Raw genomic sequence first — 21,706 nt, forward strand, 5'->3', positions numbered from 1 at the left:
CGAACGGCGTTTTTTCGCGTGCGAACAGCTGCTCCAACGGCAAAAACGGAAGGGTTTTCTGCATCGTATTGTAACCGGCGATGAAAAGTGGATCCATTATGATAATCCAAAGCGAAAAAAATCGTGGGGCTACCGCGGCCATGCATCAACATCGACGGCCAAGCCAAACATCTATGGCTCGAAGCTCATGCTGTGTATTTGGTGGGACCAGCTCGGCGTGATTTATTATGACCTGTTGCAACCGGGTGAAACCATCACAGGAGCTCGCTACCGAATACAACTAATGCGTTTGAGCCGAGCATTGCAGGAAAAACGGTCACAATACGAGCAAAGACACAAAAAAGTGATGTTGCTGCACGACAACGCTCGGCCACATGTTGCTCAGGTCGTTAAAACCTATCTGGAAACATTGAAATGGGACGTCTTACCTCATCCGCCGTATTCTCCTGACATCGCCCCTTCAGATTACCACTTGTTCCGATCAATGGCGCATGGCCTGGCTGAGCAGCACTTCCATTATTACGAAGAGGTCAAAAACTGGGTCGATTCGTGGATCGCCGCAAAAGACGAGCAGTTTTTTCGACGCGGGATTCGTATGCTGCCCGAAAGGTGGGAGAAAGTAATGGATGGACAGCGATGGACAATACTTTTAAGAATAAGTATGTAACCATTTTTCAACAATCAATCCTCAAATTTTGACAAAAACCGGCGGTTTTCAATTTGTACTCCTAATAAATAACACAAAATATTTATTTGCCAAGAAAATTTACAATTGGTACAGAATGTCAAAAAAAGTGTAGAAATTTCTACATATCTTTTGAGTCTAATTTCAAATTGTAGAAGAGCATTTTTGGATTTCTTGATTTATTTTTAATACTACATTTTACGAAAAAAAATAAAAAAAAATTGTCCCAAAGAATTGAACCTGGAACCTTCAGCATGATAGCAAATTATCATAGCCACTCTAACAAAGGGATATCTTGTCAATTCTTCTTCCGTAACGCTACTATAGCTGCTGAAAGTATTTTATCCTTTTTTCAGGAATGCTTCAATAGCGGATTCTATCGCAGTACATATATAAATGAATATATAAATCATAACAAATTTCATAAAATCAATGACTAGAAATCGAGTTCCTCTCCAACGCAATACTGCAAAATTTTTGTCGCATGGTCGACGAATCGAGATCGAAAATTATGTATCTAAAGCTGTAACGAGACAAAAACAGCTCGAAACGTTAGAGGATAGTTGGAGAGAGGAAGGAAACGCTTGTGAGAGATGGAAACAAAAGTCTTCTCCGACTCATCGGCGTACGTCGAGCAGCCAAGGCGACGAGTGGAGAGCTCTTTTGTTTCCTTCTTTCTCAAGCGGTCTGTCTCCTTCTCGACCTATCCTCTTCTCTCTCGACCGATCTCGCTTTTTCTCATTACAGGACAATCCGGCAACACTGCACAGCTTAGCGACCCGATTTCAGATTTTCGTGTCGCGGAGCCAAGCTTGCAACGCGCGCGCGTTTATTATGAATACGTTTCCTACTTATATACATATGTATATACATATGTATATGTATATATATATATATATATATATATATATATATATATATATTTATTTATTTATATATAAAATATATATATATATATATTTATATTTAAAAAATAATACATATAAATATGATGAGGATTTTTGATATTTGCAACATGTTTTAAATCTGCCTGCATTTTATAATATAACATTGTAAATTAAGTAATTTATATCTGTTTTTATATATTTGTTATTTTGAAATAAAAGAAAAAAAGTTACAATAACAAATACTAATAAAACAAATTCACAATATTTTTTATATTAGTTACACATATTTTAATATTTATAATAACAATATTTTTTTACTTTTACTTCTTGGAATCTTTAGTTATATTATATTTGAAGAAAATATTAATTGAAAAATCCATAATCATTTTACAATAGCAAGTTAGTTAATAAAAAATGAGAAAAAAATTGATGTAATTTGTTTTTGATAATTTTCTTGATTTTGAGAGAATGTTACAAATATTCTATATTTATTCAAAATTGTGGACATTTTTATTGGTCCAAAAATGCCGAGAAAAAATAAGAAAATCTTATTTTTTTAGTAAATACATAACAAATGTAAAGAGTAACGTGCACCTGTAATTTTTTAATGAATTCTTTTTTTTTAGAATGTATCCGATTAGATGATTACTGAGCAAGTTTATTATTTCTCTATTTATGCTTTTTTTAAGTACAGCAAACTACGCTAATTGTCAAATAAAATCTATTTTTTTTTTTATGTACATAGTAGGAAAATCTATAGTAGGAAAATTTCGATAGGACATTTATTACATTATATGACGATAAAATCTTGCATAAAAATAAATTGTATTGTTCGATTTGCGTAGTTCGCTGCACTTAAAAAAAGATCATAAATAGAGAAATAATAAACTTGCTAAGTAATCGTATAATGGAGTACATTCTTAAAAAGAACTAATTCATTAAAAAATTACAAGTGCACGTTACTCTTTGCATTTGTTACAATTTATTTACTAATAAAATAAGACTTTATTATTTTTTCTTCGCATCCTTGGACCAATAAAATGTTGACAATTTTGAATAAATATAGAATATTTGTAACATTCTCTCAAAATCAAGAAAATTATCAAAAACAAATTTAATCGAACTTTTTTCCAATTTTATTTTTTAATAAATAACCTGCTATTGTAAAATAATTATGAAATTTTCCAAACATATTTTCTTCAAATATATAACTTGATTCCAAGAAGTAAAAGTTGTTGTTATAAATATTTAAATATATGTTACTAATATAAAAAATATTGTGATTTTGTTCTATTAGACTTTTTATTGTAACTTTTTTTAGTCCTTTTATTTGAAAATATTTAACAGGAAAAATAAATCAAAACAGATATAAATTATGTAGTTTACAATGTTACATAATACAATGCGTGTAGATTTGAAACATTTTGCAAATATCAAAAATTTAATCTAAAAAACTCTCATCATATTTACATGTATTCTTTTTAAATAATAATGACGTATTTATCTGTCAAAGAATATTTAGACTTATTTATAATATATTATAAAAATGCATGTGCTTAGATTATCAAGAATAAACTCATTGTCAGTACACTCAATATGTATCGCATCGCATCATTACAGTAGTATTGCCATACTGCAAAGTAAACGGACTCTTCTATTCGCCGATATCATCCACTGCGCGAATCGTTGCACGCGCGCAAAACAACAGCGTGAGACAAATCTATCCGCGATCCGTGCTATAACCCGTGTGTATTGTTTACGGCATCGCTGACTGCGAACGTATGTTGTGTTACTTCTGTGTAGTTTTCATTGTCAGTGAAGTGCGTACATGTGTGTACTAATAATACAAACTAGTGCATAAGTATATATACACCTGTGTGTCCCAGAAAATGGGAAAAAAATATAATAAGAGTTTGCCTCTGTCCCGTCGCACGTTATCAACAAAGCGAGGATGGATTAAAAGGTTAGTACCTTTATAACTTTTAGATTAAAAAATTTACAAATCTTTAGCGTCGTCTACAATACAGTCGTTACGATTTTACGACGTTTAGACTGACCAATCAAAGAAAACAAAATCATATATTTACCTCTTGGATTGGTCTGTCGCAACGTCGTAACATTGTAATTACTGTAATTATTGTAGACGACGCTTTTGTTGCTATGCCTAATTATGTTGCTGTAATTTGTTTATGTAAAAAAGTGCCCCCACATCAAATTAGACTTGCCATACGTCGATCGTTAGGTCTCTATAAAGAAACAATTCTCGCCAAGTTTTAACCTTCTACCTGCTGTATTATGGTGGCAGTAAGCTGTAATATAAATTTGTAATCGTAATTTTTTTCTGTTTTTTTAATTTATACAAAAATTACGAAAAAAATCAGCAATGTTTCAGACGTCAAAGAACTAATCAGCATCGCAGAACGGAACAGAGCACACTAAGACTTTCAAGAAAACTTTCGAGCATTGATGTGAATATATTTTATTATGAACACCAAAATTCAAGTTATTTGACAATAATTATTATGAAATATATTATGCAACATAATTATTATATTGAATAGATATAAAATATAATATATCAGAAAGCACGTAGATGAAATAAGTAAGATTTTCTAGCATAAAAAATTGAAATAATCATTTTTTCAATATTTTCCAGTTTTTAACATTAACGCTTAATATTTAACAATCTATATAAATTTGAGGTAAATAATGTTGGAAAGACATCATTACACAAAAAATGTAAAGTTAGTCACTCGATAATTTAAAAAAAAATGATAATTTTAAACTTTTCAAATTATTAAAAATTTGTATATGCGGCGTAAAATCTATAAATTCTCAGGTTTGTGATTTGACGTCTGAAACATAGCTGAATTTTTTTCGTAATTTTTGTATAAATTAAAAAAAACAGAAAAAAATTACGATTAAAAATTATAATTTTAGCTTATTGCTAACATAATAGTGCAGGTAGAAGGTTAAAATTGGTGAGAATTATTTTTTTATAGAGGCCTAACAATCGATGTATGGCAAATCTAATTCGTATCTTGGAAATCCCTCACTCATTATTAATATATTAGCAAAAAAGAAATAAAAGAATAAAATTTTTATTATTTCAAAATACCTTTAAAAAAAAATTAATTTTGTTTTTAGAAATGTTGTTAAATTATAAGATCTGCAGACCTTTGCTTCTTTTATTGATTAAAAATGTGAAAAATGAATAATTTTTCTAATTATAGTAATAAGAGTATTCGAATTCTGTTTAGTTTGTAAATGCCAAAAGCATTTACTGTCGACAAATTAGTTGTAACAATGTGCCACAGCCGTGATGGTGCGATGGCTAGTTACAACAAAATGTCTGAGACATTCATCTTCGACAAGTTAGTTGTAACAATGTGCCACAGCCGTGATGGTGCGATGGCTAGTTACAACAAAATGTCTGAGACATTCATCTTCGACAAGTTAGTTGTAACAATGTGCCACAGCCGTGATGGTGCGATGGCTAGTTACAACAAAATATCTGAGACATTCATCTTCGACAAGTTAGTTGTAACAATGTGCCACAGCCGTGATGGTGCGATGGCTAGTTACAACAAAACGTCTGAGACATTCATCTTCGACAAGTTAGTTGTAACAATGTGCCACAGCCGTGATGGTGCGATGGCTAGTTACAACAAAATGTCTGAGACATTCATCGTCGACAAGTTAGTTGTAACAATGTGCCACAGCCGTGATGGTGCGATGGCTAGTTACAACAAAATGTCTGAGACATTCATCGTCGACAAGTTAGTTGTAACAATGTGCCACAGTCGTGATGGTGCGATGGCTAGTTACAACAAAATGTCTGAGACATTCATCGTCGACAAGTTAGTTGTAACAATGTGCCACAGCCGTGATGGTGCGATGGCTAGTTGTAACAGAATGTTGACAGTATGCAAGTTTTAAATAATTGTCTTAAATAAGCAGAAAAGGCTTGTTTTGATAAATATAATTAAAATGGTAGAATTTTGATGTAGAAATGTCATGATTGAAGTGTTGTAAAATTTCTATAATAATGAAATAAGCAAAGGTCTCTTCAAATTTATTTAATTTATTTAAAAATGGTTAAAATTATTTTAATAGCATACAGATGTATTTTATTATGAATTGCAATATTATTTGTCAAGAAAACATTTTGTTAATATCTTATTTATTTACAGGAGGCAGTTGAAAACATTGGCTACTCAAGAAAGCAGAAAGGTATGTAATGATACTGATAACGAATCTGTCACTGATCTGGAGTCAGTGAAAATACTACCCGACCTGACAGATTCAAAGATCAGTATTGATACAAAATGCTTAGATGACAGTCTTCTTTCAGAAGATGATAGTTTTGTCATCGAAAAAACAGGCCTTCAGGAAACTGATGAGGCAAATGAGCCTGAAAGTGATGAAGAAGGCCTGGTGAATTATACTTATTATGATAAAGAACTGCATCGCGTATTTGACGAACATATTCGAGGAATCGAGTGTCAGTTTAGAGATTGGAAACTTGTAAAAGTCCAACGTTTCGGATTTAAAACACAGTTTTTTTATAAATGCCAAATGTGCAATTACGAAGCAACCATTTGGTCACACCCCACCAAGAATGAAAAGACAGACGTCAACTCGGCCCTCACAGCAGGAACTATCGTAGCTGGAAATGGTTTTACGCAAATGCAAAAACTGTTTGCATCTGCAAATTTCCATCTATGTCCGAAAAGACGTATATCAAACATCGAGAAATAATAATCGATGATTTTGAGAAAACATCTTGTCAAACCATAAAAATGGCAGGCAAAGCTGAAAAGCAAATGGCTTTGGAAAGAAATGAAACAATGAATGGCATTCCATACATAACCGTTGTAGCGGATGGCAGTTGGGCGAAGAGGTCGTACGGCACTGCCTACGATTCACTTTCCGGTATTGGAGCCATTCTTGGTTATCGCACAAGGAAAGTCCTCTTTATTGACATTCGCAACAAATTTTGCATGGTATGCCATATGACGGAACAAAAAGGTCTCCAGTCAAAAGTTTATAAATGCTACAAAAATTTTGACCGTAATGCAAGTTCTACACGCATGGAAAGTGATACAATTGTAGAAGGATTTAAATGTAGCATTGAAATGCATTGATTTATAGAACAATCATTGCTGATGGTGATAGTAACGTATATCAGTCTATCTTTAACAATGATCCATATTACGAACTAATGATAAAAGTGCGGAAAGTTGAATGCACTAATCATTTACTTCGAAATCTATGCAAGAAATTAAAAGTAATCGCGCAGACAACTGTGCCAAACTTGCGTAAAAATCGTGAATTTACGAAATTACGAAAGATTGTGAATGGAAACATTCTAAAAATTCGAAAAGAAATATTGGAAGTAGCTGCACGTAGAAAGAAAGAGAAAGAGCCTCAGCATTGTATAGCTAGGAAATTATGCGAAGATATATTAAACGTTCCTAGCCATATTTTTGGTGAACACAAGCGATGTGAGGAACGTGGTCGTAAATGCGAAAACATCGCTGATCCAAATGAAGAAAATTATGTTCCGTATCTTAAATTGTACGGTCTGTATCCCAAGATACAGGATGTAATCAAATATATAAGCGTTTTTACCGATAGTTTATTGCTCAGTTTGAACAACAATTGTGTAGAAGCGTTTAATTCGATAATCTGCGAAGGAATAGGCGGAAAGCGCGTTAACTATGGTATGCGAGGTTCCTATAATGTCAGAATAGCAACGGCTGTTATTCAACATAACCCGCAACAAGTTCTCGCAGAAGTACACAAAAATGTATGTGAGACTGTTCCTTCTGTTATCGAGAATCTGGAGAAGCGACAACAAATAAAAGTAGCTCGAACCAGAGAATATCGCAAAGCAAAAGGACAACCAAAAAAATTTAAAATAAACAAAGGAACAGATGGTTATTATGAACCTCAATCGCAAAAACCAGATCTCTCCCCTGACATATTCGAACAATTTAAAAAAAACATATAGAAAAATTGTTCAAAAATGCGAGAAACTGGAGAGAAATAGAACGAGATACCAGAGAGCAAAGTAGATGCGAATATTGGCTGTCACTGAGAAAAGAAATGTTGACAGCATCAAATTTTGGAGTCGTATGCCATTTGAGACCAACAACATCTTGTGCAACGACTGTCAAGAATATCTTGTATCCTTCATTTATTGAAACCGCAGCTATGAAATATGGTCACGAAATGGAGGAGAAAGCAAAACAAGATTTATCTGTCGAATTAAAGAAAAATATAAAACCATGCGGATTGTTTATTGATTGTGACAATCCATGCTTGGGTGCTTCTCCAGATGGACTTCTGGATGAAGATGGTCTAGTAGAGATCAAATATCCTTTTCAAGCAGAAAATTTAACAGCAGAGGAAGCTGTTTGTACACTACCTCAATGGAAAGGTATTTGTGATAAAAAAGATCCTAATATGATGAATCGAAATCACCGATTCTTTCATCAAATACAGGGTCAACTGAACATAACACGGCGTGACTATTGCATTTTTGCTATGTGGACGCCGAAAAGCGTTAAAATATTGCGTGTTAACAGAGACAACGTTTTTTGGCAAAATAACATGTTGCCTCGCTTAACACGTTTTTATAATGAATGTTTGCTTCCTGAAATTTTGGATAGTCGGTATAATAGACATATGCCTATCAGAGATCCGAAATATATTATAGAAGCAAAAGAAAAGTCTTCTAAAAATGAAATAAATCCAAACACAAAGCGACAAAGGACAGCATCAATTGATGAACAATTTTCACAAGAAAACGAAACAATTAGCAATAAACGAATAAAAAGTAATCTTACAATCGAGACAAATGCTTTTCCTACTGCTGTTGTAGAGGAAGACGGTTGCATTATAATTAATGTAACTGAACATATTCCGACAGCAGATGAAAAGGAAAGTCGTAGAAGAATTTTAGAAGAACGTGACATTTCTCTATCTTTGGTGAGAAAGAATGTCTTGCCTAAATATAGCAAATTAAACGACGATTCACTGGATTTATTCTTACGCATTGTTAAAGAAACTTCTTGTTTCAAAACACAAAGCGTATTGTACATAGAATATCCAGATATAATTCTAGCCAGTTGTAATAAAAGTGTACAAATAATTGGAGGAAATTGTACCGATCACTGGCGTTGTATTTATTTCGACGGTATCAAATTGTATGTATATGACAGCATACCTGGCTGTACGTACGAAAAAATGGCGTCGAAAGAAAAAAAATATATAAGAGCTCGTTTTCCACAAGTTGTACCTACCGAAATAAGTTTTGAAAAAGTTCAAATGCAACCGGATGGTAGATCTTGTGGAATATATGCTGCCGCTTTTGCAACGGATATAGTCTTAGGAAAAAATCCTTGTGAGGAAACGTATTCCAAAGTCGTAGAAATAATGAGATGACATTTTATGTCTATCGTTGCAATGAAAAAACTCTTGCCTTTTCCGAGGCGATAAATATTCTTTGAATAAAAAATTATTGCAAAGAATATTGTAATGCTTTCATATGGAAATGTAATTTTACACTCCAGAAAGTATATGTGATGTAACCGTCCAAAAAAAAAAAAAAAAAAATATATATATATATAAATATAATATGTATAACGTTCATATACAGGGTGTTTCAGACCACCCGTACACCCCTTTTCTCTTCGCAGGATTAGGACCAATCAAAAATATGTTCAGACGAAAGTTGTAGGGTTTCATAAGATCTATTCAATGATCTTATCAGTTTGACCTTGGATGGCGTCGCCAAGGTCAGATCGAAATCACATTAAGTTTTTTAAATGGAACACCCTATTTTTGATTCCAGAATCTAATAGCTGGTGTCAAGACCTTTCCAAAACACTATAAGAATGTTTATTTTCGTTGACTACTTTCCGAGTTGTGCGGCTTGAAAGTTACACTACCGCCAGCATCAGCATTACTCAAGATGTACCATGTGGTGGTTACTTAGTCGGATTTAATCTTGTGTGTGGGTGTGTGCATACGTGCATGCGTATGTGTATGGGGGAGGAAAAGGGGAGTCAAAGTTTTATGTACTCTGCTTTTGTTTATTAACTGGATTGATTATGTTTGATGATCAATCATGTCCAGATTGACTGTATGCATTTTCCCGTGCTTAGCATTATCCAGAATGAACGACGTGGACGTGACGAGAATTTCATCCCATTGGGGTGCTTGATTCACGTGAGTCCCCTTGCCTCTCACGTTTGGGGTGCTTGATTCACGTGAGTCCCCTTGCCTCTCACGTTTGGGGTGCTTGATTCACGTGAGTCCCCTTGCCTCTCACGTTTGGGGTGCTTGATTCACGTGAGTCCCCTTGCCTCTCACGTTCGGGAATGAATGAGTGTATGTTTTGTTAAGCGACTAAATGTTCAAAGTGAGTATCATTCTCTGCGATGCAAGCATCAACTCTATTTTGAAAATCATTGGTTGCTCGAAGAATTTCCTCGGCACGTAAGGATCGAATTGCTTCACTTATTCTACGAATCATATTATCCCTCGTAGTCGGACGTTCATGATAGACCAAGTTTTTTATCCTTCCCCAGAAATAATAATCAAGGACGGTGAGATCTGGTGATCGGGGTGGATAATTGATTGGACCGTATTTGCCTATCCACTTGTCGGGGAACATAGTATTTAATGCCGCACGAGCAACTCTCGATGTATGAGACGGACATGCATCTTGTTGGAACCACATGTTCAGGCGCAATTGCAGAGGAATATTTTCTAGTAAGACAGGAAGATCTGTCATTATCAAGGCGGAATATCTATCACCGTTTAGATTTTCGTCAAAGAAAACAGGACCTATGATTTGACTTCCAATAATTCCACACCAAACATTGACTTTCCAAATAGTTTGATGATCTACTTCTCTCAACCCGTGAGGATTATTTTGTGCCCAATAACGAGAGTTCCAAGTATTAACAGATCCATCACTTTTAAGTGTACATTCGTCAGAAAATAAAATTTTCAAGTGGAAATCAAGTGGTTGCTGTCTTATAAAGTTGCAAAATACAAGTCTCTGTCTAATATCGTTATAATTCAACGCTTGATGAACAGACATTCTGTAAGGGTGAAATTTGTTATTTTTTAGAATGCGCCAAACACTGATTTTACTAACACCAGAATCTTGTTCTCGTCGTCTTAAAGAATCATAAGGGTTCAATTCTGTCGATGCAAGAATTTCCACTGTTCTTTCATCCATAATCGGACGACGAATTTGTGTACCTTTGTTATGTTGAGGCTGAACGACACCTTTAATTTTGATTCGTTTAGCCAAACGTGAAAAAACGTTTCGCGAGTGAGGAGTCCGATCAGGATAACGTTCCCGCCACAATCTTTCCGCTGCAATGAATGTACCTCGACACTCACCTAAAATTAGCAGCATATCATATGCTTCTTCATTGGAATAGGACATGGCTAAATAAACCTAGACTAATAAAGAGGGTCGGATTTTTGTTGCGCGATTGATACTGATATGACGGTTATTGAAGACGTAGGTGACAAGTTTGAGAGAGTTATTGTCACTCGTGTTGAGTTGAGTCATAATAGCGTTGTGGTGAATACATCTCTACTACATCCTATGCAAATAACAATATGTATAAAATCACGAGTTAGACATCGTTACGCAGAAAGCCGCGCTCGTTATTGCTCGTGTGCTACCGTTAAAGTAATAATGTAATTACATAATATTATGACATACATATGTATGTGACTATCTACGGTCGCGACAGCTAACTTTCACGATTTTTCATGATCTGTTTTTGTTGGCCCGGCTCGCGTGTTTACTTTCTTTGTGTCGGCTGCACGGCTTTCTGCGTAACGCGTGATTTTATATTGTTATTTACATGGTGCTGGCGGTAGTGTAACTTTTAAGCCGCACAACTCGGAAAGTAGTCAACGAAAATAAACTTTCTTGTAGTGTTTTGGAAAGGTCTTGACACCAACTATTAGATTCTGGAATCAAAAATAGGGTGTTTCATTTAAAAAACTTAATGTGATTTCGATCTGACCTTGGCGACGCCATCCAAGGTCAAACTGATAAGATCATTGAATAGATCTTTTGAAACCCTACAACTTTCGTCTGAACATATTTTTGATTGGTCCTAATCCTGCGAAGAGAAAAGGGGTGTACGGGTGGTCTGAAACACCCTGTATATTGTAAAATATTACATGGACAAAAATACTGCTAAGCAGTATTTCCTACATCGTAGGCACATAAAAAATTAGGAGAAACGATTAAAAAGTTTGGTTGCGTTTCACGAGAATGGGCGATGGAGGGGCCCATTCTATAAGAATAAAAATATTTTTAATGTACTGCCAAAAGTGTTTATCATGAGTTGGCTAAATGGCATTTGTTATTACAAAACTTTATGCTACAGATAAAGAACGGTAGTCACCGTCCTTCAAACCAGAAGAAATAGCCACACTACTTCGTAAAAGAAAAAAGATAATTTAGCACAGATTCATTAAAAATCCGAAGTAATCGGATTTTTATGATTGTTATGCACCCAGGCACCAAATTGTTACTATCCGGCTCTGGAAGTAACAACAAAACTGATATTCATCAAAATTATAAAAATCCGAAGTAATCGGATTTTTATGCACCCAGGCACCAAATTGTTACTATCCGGCTCTGGAAGTAACAACAAAATTGATATTCATAAAAATTATAAAAATCCGAAGTAATCGGATTTTTATGATTTTTATGCACCCGGGCACCAAATTGTTACATTCCGGTTCTGGAAGTAACAACAAAACTGGTATTCATAAAAATTATAAAAATTCGAATTATTCGGATTTTTTTTATTTTTATGCACCCGGGGATCGAAATGTAACATCCCTGGTAGTGGATGTTAGAACCAATTGTATAATAAGAATCTTGGATGGTAATTCAATTTTATTTACCGACAGATCGATATTTTTAGTTCCGTTCAAATGAGGGCCAAAACCTTTCGGATTTCGGCCGTCGCTCCAGCATCGCCTTAAAGCACGCAACAGTACCGCGTCGCGTCCGGTACTATCTTACCTATCTCAAATAAAAAGCAGTGTAACTATCTTGAATAAAAAACTTTATTATTAACCGTACAACAAGTGTTAAATTCAAACATCTCCGATTGACGGGCTCCTACCAAACAAATCCGAGGAAATCACGCATAACACGATAAAAGAACAGCAAATTTTCTTATATTTATTTTTACATTTTGCTAAAGTTGTTTTTTATGTGATAACAAAAATGTTTGTATTATTTTTATTTAAAATAATACAAACTAAAAATGGAATTTAAGAAAAGTATTTTCACAAATAATTCATAATAATTTGGAAAAAATTTTTGGAAGTCATTATTTATGTTAATACCTTGTGCTCGGTATTTAATCTTTTCCCAGTGGATGGGCTGAGAAATACCTATCCGTGTTGTGTTGAACAAATGGTTTATTGTCCCTATATGGAAATTTTGGACCTTTACAGAGAAGAACGCTTACAAAACGCTTCCTTTCGCCGCCATGTTCCTTTTTAGAAGAAGGAGATCGAGTCCCCCGAGGTCGAGAAGGGACTCGCCGTTTTTCCCATCGCCTAGTGGCGCCGCTCGATGCTCGCACTGTTGCCACGCGTGAAGGCAGTGACATTTATTTAGCGCGTAAATTTGAATCAAAGCATACACCTGCGCTTGCTCACATTAACGACGGTAATAGAACTTAAAACGATTAACGCAAATATAACAGAATCTTGAAATGTGACTTATTGCTAAACAATACCGCCGCCCTTGAAAGCCCCTGCTTTCAAAACGACTTAAACTTCTATTGGTAACATGCAAATCTTAGTCAAAGGTCTTTGGTATATGCCCGTACTTGTTTTCACATTGACGACTCTAATGAGACCGTCCTTGCCCTGATGTACCTTTACTACCCTTCCCAATCGCCAATTCATGGGAGGAGTGTTTAGCTCTCGCAAAACTACTATGGTACCCTCCTTTATTGTGTCGTGAACCTTCTTCCACTTGTTCCTCTGTTGCAGCTGACAAGGGGAACACCAGACATTGTCCCCTCCGATTTCGTTGAACTTTATATATGTTATAAACCTATCCTCCAACTAATTCATCTTAAAGTGATAGGACCCGCCTCTCAAGCATTCGCGAGAAAAACGCGTTTAAAGATTTACGTGTGCGTAATGTACCATGTAGTAAGAACAGATTGACACCTAGTCGCTAAGGCGCCTGACTACAATGCTGCATATTACTGATTCGAATCTTACTTTTTCCATTTTTTTTTTTTTTTTATTTCCTTGCAACGTACTATTGTGTGTGGTATATGTTTTTAAATATTTAGCCTATAAAATGACTGTTTTAATTATACAATTAATTACATTTCAGAAATTATAAAATTCAACTATTTATTAATGTTTTTAAGGTTTTGTGAATAAAATTTATGTAATTTCAGAATGAGTTAATAAAATATTTTATAATACATAATGAAAGGAAAGTAAGGAAGAAAATAAAATATTTTATAATACGTAATGAAAAGAAAGGAAAATAAGAGAAGAAAGTCAAAACCGTTTAAACAACCTTATGGTGTTACAAAGAAAACAGTTCTCAGGTAGCGCGCGTATAACTACACAGATATCCTTGTCAAAAGAGACTGTTTATGTAGCCGAAATTCGTTGCGACAAGAAGAAAAATCGTGGCAAAAATAATTTGAAATTTGTTTAATTGAATAGAAAATAAATTTCAACATATAATTAATAATATTTTATTAATACATTCTAAAATTATATAATAAGATTGTATTATTTTTTATTCACAAAACCTTAAAAACGTTAATAAATAGATGAATTTCATAATTTCTGAAATATAATTAATTGTATAATTAAAACAGTTATTTTATAGGCTAAATATTTAAAAACATACACCACACACAATAGTACGTTGCGAGGAAATTAAAAAAAAAAAATGGAAAAAGTAAGATTTGAACCAGTAATATGCAGCATTGTAGTCAGGCGCCTTACCGACTAGGCTACGCTGCTTAGGTGTCAATCTGTTCTTACTACACGGTACATTACGCACAAGTAAATCTTTAAACGCGTTTTTCTCGCGAATGCTTGAGAGGCGGGTCCTATTACTTTAAGATGAATTAGTGGGAGGATAGGTTTATAACATGTATAAAGTTCAACGAAATCGGAAGGGACAGTGTCTGGTGCTCCCCTTGTGAGTTAAATATTTAAGCGACCATCTCTTCCAAAAATTCTGCTTAATTTGCTCTAAGAGTTGATACCGATTTAGACGATTTACATTGACATCTGTGAGATCAATCTCACTAATAGAAACAAGTGGACGACCTATCAGAAAGTGGCCTGGGGTTAGGGCATTAAGATCGCTAGGATCCGCTGATAGAGGCGTTAAAGGTCTGGAATTTAATATTGCCTCAACTTGTGCTGTAACGGTAGTTAGTTCCTCAAAGGTTAGTGAAGTAGAACCAACGACTTTAGTTAAATGATTTTTACAGGCCTTGACCGCCGATTCCCACAAACCTCCCATGTGAGGCGATTGCGGGGGGGTAAAGTTCCATTTTATGGATTGTTCTGCTAAGTAGTCGCGAATTTTTACATCACTTGCATTTACTAATTGATACATGTCCTTTAAAGCGTTATTGGCTCCTACAAAGTTCGTTCCGTTATCGGAATACAAGCTGTAACATTTACCGCACCTCGCTATGAATCGTTTCAACGCGTTTAAAAATGCAGCTGTACTTAAATCTGTGACGATTTCTAAATGAAGAGCCTTAGTGGCGAAACACACAAAGACGCATAAATAGGCCTTACCCGTCTTGTTGCGACTGATTTTTATATTAAATGGCCCCGCTTAATCTATTCCAGTTTTGTAAAAGGGGGGTGAAGGTGAAACACGCGAAGCGGATAGATTTCCCATTAACTGTCTGACGGGAGCTGCGCGAGCCCGACAACAGACAATGCATTTGTGCAGAATTTTTTTCAAGGTGTTCTTTCCAGACATGGGCCAGTAGCGAGTGCGTACAATGGCCAATAGGGATTGCACTCCCGCGTGCAGGTTCTTCAAGTGCTCCTCCATGATAATTAAATGAGTGAGATGATGTTTCTTTGGTAAAATTATAGGGTGCTTCTGATCATAGTCTACTTGAGATTCCTGTATTCGTCCTCCAATCTGCAATAGCCCGCTAGAATCCAAAAATGGATGAAGAGACAACATTTTACTGCTAGAGGATACCCTTAAATTTTGCGAAAGTTGACGAATTTCGTCAGAGCACTCTTCCTTCTGTGCTATAGCTATAAGGACTCGCATACTATGTTTAAGCTCTTCCACCTGCAAGGATCCTTCGCGTTTACCCTTGGGACCCTTTGCATTTTGTCTAGCGTTGTATATGAAGCGTAGACAGTAAGCAACCGTGTGCCTGAGCCTTCTTAAAGATGAGGATCTGTTTATAATATTTAATTTTTCTTCCGCTGTAGCACTTAAAGCGACAATGCGTTTTCTCACCTCGGGAAGTTCTTCAATTTGCGATATCTCGGGGGGGTTATCCAACATCTTGCTGTAGTCTTCGTAAAGAAAGGTCGGTCCGTTCCACCATAAGTTGTTATCTCGAATTTCGTCTGGCTCAATTCCTCGCGAGAGTATGTCTGCCGGGTTTAATTCCGAGGGTACGTGGTGCCATTCTCCTTTCGCTGACAACCTTTGGATTTCTGCCGTGCGATTTGCGATGAACGTGGACCATCTGCTCGAATTTCCCGCGATCCAGGACAGTGCTATAGTGGAATCGCACCAAAAATGAATGCGGTTAAAGGATAGACTCAGCGACTCGCTTGCCCGCTGATACAGCTGAGACAGCAGCAAGGCTCCGCAAAGCTCCAGTCTTGGTATCGTTATGGTTTTTAGTGGTGCTACGCGTGACTTAGCGCAGAGTAACTGGACGTGATGACGTTGCATTGGATCGGTGCTCCTGACGTAGATGCAGGCACCGTATGCTCGCTCGGAAGCGTCACAAAATCCGTGCAGTTCTACTTCCATGGGCTCGTTGCATAGGATGCGCCTAGGTATCTGTAAGTAATTAAGCTGTGAGATTTTGGAATACCATCGGCTCCATTGTGTGTAAAGTTGAGCTGGCAGCGACTCGTCCCAATTCAATTGCAATTGCCATAGCTGCTGCATTATCACCTTGGCCTTGATGATGACAGGGCCCAAGAGGCCAAGAGGATCAAATATTTGAGAGATGCAGGATAATATTTGTCTTTTCGTTGGCCTATGCGGTTCTCTGGATGTTCCTACGGTGTAGCGGAATACATCATGTTGGATATCCCACAACTGACCGAGAATTTTTGTGCCTTCGCCCAATTGTACCGCTGTTTTATTTTGCTCTACGCCCATTAGTGCAACATGGTTCGACTTCCATTTATGGAGCTCAAATTTGGCGGTTTGCAGTACGGTAATTATTTGTTCTTTTAATTGCAATAAGTTGTTAATGTCGTTGTCTCCTGTTAATAGGTCATCCACATAAAAATCACGCAGGATGATTTCTGAGGCCCTTGGAAATTTATGCTGCATGTCTAGGGCCGTCTGATGAAGAGCGCGAATGGCCAAAAAAGCAGAACAAGCCTCTCCATAAGTGACCGTTTGGAGCTCATGTTTGTATTTCCTCTTCTGGCTTGAATCGCCATAAGATGCGTTGCAATCTGCACTGGTCTTGCTGCACTCTGACCTGGCGATACATTTTAGACACGTCAGCGACGAGTGCGTATACGTATTGACGAAATCGCATTAGTATGCTAAACAGATCTTGTTGTATTGTAGGACCTGTCATTTGTACATCGTTAAGGGAAAGCCCTGAGCTCGTCTTCGCCGATGCGTCGAAGACTATTCGTAGACGTGTAGTTTCACTGTCGACCTTGATGACCGCATGATGCGGTAGGTAGTATGCTACACCGCTGCCTTTAGTCTCCAAAACGTTGTCAGTTGAGCTCGAGATAGGTCTCATGTGATCAAGTTCTAAATATTCTTTCATGAATGCGTCGTACTGTAATTTTAATTCAGGTTGCCTTGCTAGCTTTCTTTCCATAGTACCTAGTCGACGTTTGGCATTGTCATAGGAACTGCCTAGTTGCGTGTAATTATCCTTCAAGGAGAGTTGAACTATGAATCTTCCGTCGCTCGAGCGAGAGTGTGTTCTGCTGAATTGCTCCTCGCATTTCTGTTCTTCGGAGGTTAAGTGTTTCTTCGTGTGTAGCTCTTCAAGACGCCAAAATTTTTCCAGTTGCTCTTGTACCTCTTGTTGTGCCAAATGACATTGTAGCTGGGACTGCGGCTGAGAAACGACGCTGGCCGTATTATCAACCCGAGCTTCGTTTTTTGAAATATGGGCCTATCTAATCGTATCTGGCCCACGCATAGCAAACTCCAGAATACCTCTGAGCCCAGGAGTAAATCGATTTTTCCAGGTAGGTGAAAAGCAGGATCTGCCAATTTGATATTTGATGGAATTTGGAAATAGTTGACATCTATCTGCGTTGCTGGCATGGCGTTAGTGACCTTGTCCAGAATTAAGAATGATAATATCTCTTGATATTTGTTGAACCTGGAATATATCGTAGCGGTAGTTTTATGCTGAGAAGCGGATGTAGCATCGTTAACTCCTTCAATTTTGATGTCTGTACTCTGTAAAGGCAAGCCCAGACGCCCGCACAACTCCCGTGACATAAAGTTAGGTTGTGATCCTGAGTCTAATAAGGCTCTACATTCATGTAATTTTCCAGATTGATCGCGCATGTGAACTACGGCTGTCGACAACAAAACGCGTAAAAGTGAGCCTCTCATATGATACGCAGATAAAGAGTTACTCGCGCTTTGAACTACATTCTTGTCAGCTACATCACAGTTACTATTCGATTCCGTTGAATTTGGAACGCTATGCTTGCTTATACTATCCTTTTCATTTTTTGATGAGGTGACATTTGAATCAGCAGCTTGCTCTATGTGTAGCAACGTGTTGTGGCGTTTGCCACACTGTCTGCGAGAACCGTGAGTACAATTTCTTCCGTGAAATTGTTTTAAACAATTGTAACATAGTTTGTTGCTCTTGACCCTTTCAAGGCGAGCTTGTGCTGACATATTGCGAAATATCAAGCATTCAAATATTTTGTGGCTGTTTTGACATACTGGACACGTTGTTGTTTCTATACCAGCATGAGCTTGTACCGGACTAATGTGCTTAGGTGCCTGCTGTTTCGAATGTCCTTGTACATTTTTTGATATACTTAACGAATTAGTACGCGTTAATGCCTCCAAGAAAGAACATCTGGTTTCCAAAAATGTAATAAATTCCTTCATGGTGGGGAGCGCTTCCTTGTCCGCTCTCTCTGATTCCCACTCCCTTCTTGTATTGTTATCTACTTTCGGAATAAGGAGCTGTATAAGGAGAGTGTCCCAGGTTTCTGTTGGTTGTTCCAAACGTTTTAAAGTGCGTATATGCTGTTGTATGGCATCAACTAATTGCCTAAGCGAAGAATGTGACTCTTTTGTGAGAGATGGAAAATTAATTATGGCTTGTACGTGATGTTGAATGATTGTTTTATTGCCCTTGTATCTTTTGTTGATAATATCCCATGCTATTTGGTAGTTATTACCTGATACTTCTAATGACTCTACGAGTTTATATGCATCCCCAATTAATGACCATCTCAGATAATGCAATTTATCAATTGCAGAAAGCATTGCATTCTCATGCACCATAGAGATAAACGTATCGCGAAATGGCAGCCATTTTTCCCATCCGCCAGCGAATTTGGAGATGTCGATGGTAGGCAAGCGCATTTTAGTTGGTTGTATTATGTTAATAGGCTGATTTGCAATTCTTTGTTCCGGTTGCGCAATATCTATCCGTGACGCGGAGATTATATTTTTTGCTCTAGTAACGGCTTGATAAAATTTGTTTTCAAAAGAGTCACGTTCTCCACTCTGAAGCTCCGTCTCTTTATTATCCTCTAATTCTGTTTGCACAGCGTCAAATTCCCTCCATAATGTTTCAATATTTCCTAATCGCGTTGCTGTTTCTTGCTTTTTTTCTTTATTGTTGCTACATTCGTTTAGAAAGTTAATGAACCTGGTTAATTTGGCCTTTATGTGGCTTCTCTTCTTAATTAAAATTTGCTCTTCCATTTTGCGAAAATGAGAATATGTGTACTAGCGACTTGAGACGATCGTTGAATTTATAGGTTAATAAGAAATACGACCTAGCAACTACCAAGTTGAGCTTGCGGGATATGGGCGTGACGCAGTGCAAAGGGAAGAGAGAGATCGAGAAAGAAAGAGAGAGAGAGACAAAAAACGAAAGATGTATTTTTATGCTTTACGAGATTATGCACTGTTACCTTAAGCAGATGTTTCTTACCGCAAGGAACGTATGGACACACTTGTCTGTAAGCTTTGGCCGCTTATATCTTTAAATTATTCCGTGTAATCTATCCCGATACGTTCTGCCCTTTGTAACGAAAAACACGTGCCGTACCTTTTCTAGCTGCGTGCCGTGTATATGTAATCCGGCTCGAAGGACCATTTGTTAATACCTTGTGCTCGGTATTTAATCTTTTCCCAGTGGATGGGCTGAGAAATACCTATCCGTGTTGTGTTGAACAAATGCTTTGTTGTCCCTATATGGAAATTTTGGACCTTTACAGAGAAGAACGCTTACAAAACGCTTCCTTCCGCCGCCATGTTCCTTTTTAGAAGAAAGAGATCAAGTCCCCCGAGGTCGAGAGGGGACTCGCCGTTTTTCCCATCGCCTAGTGGCGCCGCTCGATGCTCGCACTGTTGCCACGCGTGAAGGCAGTGACATTTATTTAGCGCGCAAATGTGAATCAAAGCATACACCTGCGCTTGCTCACATTAACGACGGTAATAGAACTTAAAACGATTAACGCAAATATAACAGAATCTTGAAATGTGACTTATTGCTAAACAATTTATCTTCAAATATTTAACGTTATTATCTTTATACAATTTATTGTTTCATCGGAAATAATAAAAAAAGTAGCAATAGTAATAAGTTATTTTGAATAAAATATAATAATAGATTTGTCTTAAAATTAGAATCAATATATGTATATACGATACGTGTTATAAATTATAATAATTGTTAATGTTCTTAATAATGTAAACAGTAAAAAAGGGTATATGGTGTGGGGTATGTAAAGATATATTATATATAAATAATAAAGAAGGAAAGTAAAGGAAGTTAGATGTTGACGGGACATTAGTTCGTTTAGGATAAACAATATTTATCATATTTAATTAAATTTAGTATTTTTAAATGATATATCGTAAAATTCTTCTTTTGTTTATGTTTTAATAATTGTTAATCCTTTCTTCTTTATTACAAATAATATTGTAAATTTTATTAATGTTACTCAAAAGCATTTGTAAAATGCTAATTAACATGTATTTTTTTTTTAATTTATTATTTCAAATAAAACATAAGAATTATAATCTTGAAGTTTTTACAAATCATATTCAATTAAGATTAAGCATACAATTTGTTTTGGTTTAAAATGTTTTAATGTACGTTTGATATTTTCTAATAAATATATCAATTTTAATCCTATATTAGTAATCCAAAACTAATATTTTCGTCGTATTCCACTGGTATTACACTGTAAATTTACACTGTTTAATGCACATTGTTTAATCACACTTCAGATTTAGAAACGACATTTTTTTCAGGCTCTTGTAAATGCGGTAGTATATTAAAATGTATTATAGAAGATAACGATCCATCTAGTAACTGCATAAAACTAAATTGCACATATACGAAAGGAAAAGGAAATTGTGGAAAACGATATCTGAGAAATCCAACAAGAACAATTATCGGGCAAGAACTACAAAAGAAATCTGTTCATATATATCGCGCACAAATGCACACATGCTAATGGTAGAGGGAGATCCAGAACCCCCTCATTTGTACACCTCAAACATTTTACAGAAAACTAAATTAGAAATTGTAAAAGCAAATTACATTGATTTGGACGTTCTTAAAGCATTAGTCATTTAAAAATCTTCTTCGTTAAA

General features: G+C 36.1%; 1 protein-coding gene across 1 annotated transcript; it reads right to left on the reverse strand.

Moving 5' to 3' along the window:
* Positions 1-13,416: 13,416 nt before the first annotated feature.
* On the reverse strand, positions 13,417-19,801 carry LOC105207048. Its single transcript, XM_039455356.1, has 5 exons — positions 18,053-19,801; positions 17,422-17,951; positions 15,653-17,348; positions 14,912-15,400; positions 13,417-13,641 (listed from the first exon to the last, which is right to left on the reverse strand). Exons 1-5 carry the CDS (start codon positions 19,799-19,801, stop codon positions 13,417-13,419), a joined length of 4,689 nt encoding a protein of 1,562 aa, XP_039311290.1.
* Between the last annotated feature and the right edge of the window lie 1,905 nt (positions 19,802-21,706).

The sequence above is a fragment of the Solenopsis invicta genome, chromosome 12, assembly GCF_016802725.1.
Source record: "Solenopsis invicta isolate M01_SB chromosome 12, UNIL_Sinv_3.0, whole genome shotgun sequence".
In the NCBI taxonomy this organism is placed as follows: domain Eukaryota; kingdom Metazoa; phylum Arthropoda; class Insecta; order Hymenoptera; family Formicidae; genus Solenopsis; species Solenopsis invicta.

Bases quoted from the DNA above. Each gene is read 5' to 3' on its own strand.
- LOC105207048 (XM_039455356.1), bottom strand. From the start codon at position 19,801: ATGGAAGAGCAAATTTTAATTAAGAAGAGAAGCCACATAAAGGCCAAA. The intron at 15,401-15,652 runs GTACGCACTCGC...TTCGCCACTAAG, and splicing joins TGCAATCCCTATTGGCCATT to GCTCTTCATTTAGAAATCGT. The intron at 13,642-14,911 runs GTAAATCGTCTA...TCCCCTTGTCAG, and splicing joins TTGATCTCACAGATGTCAAT to CTGCAACAGAGGAACAAGTG.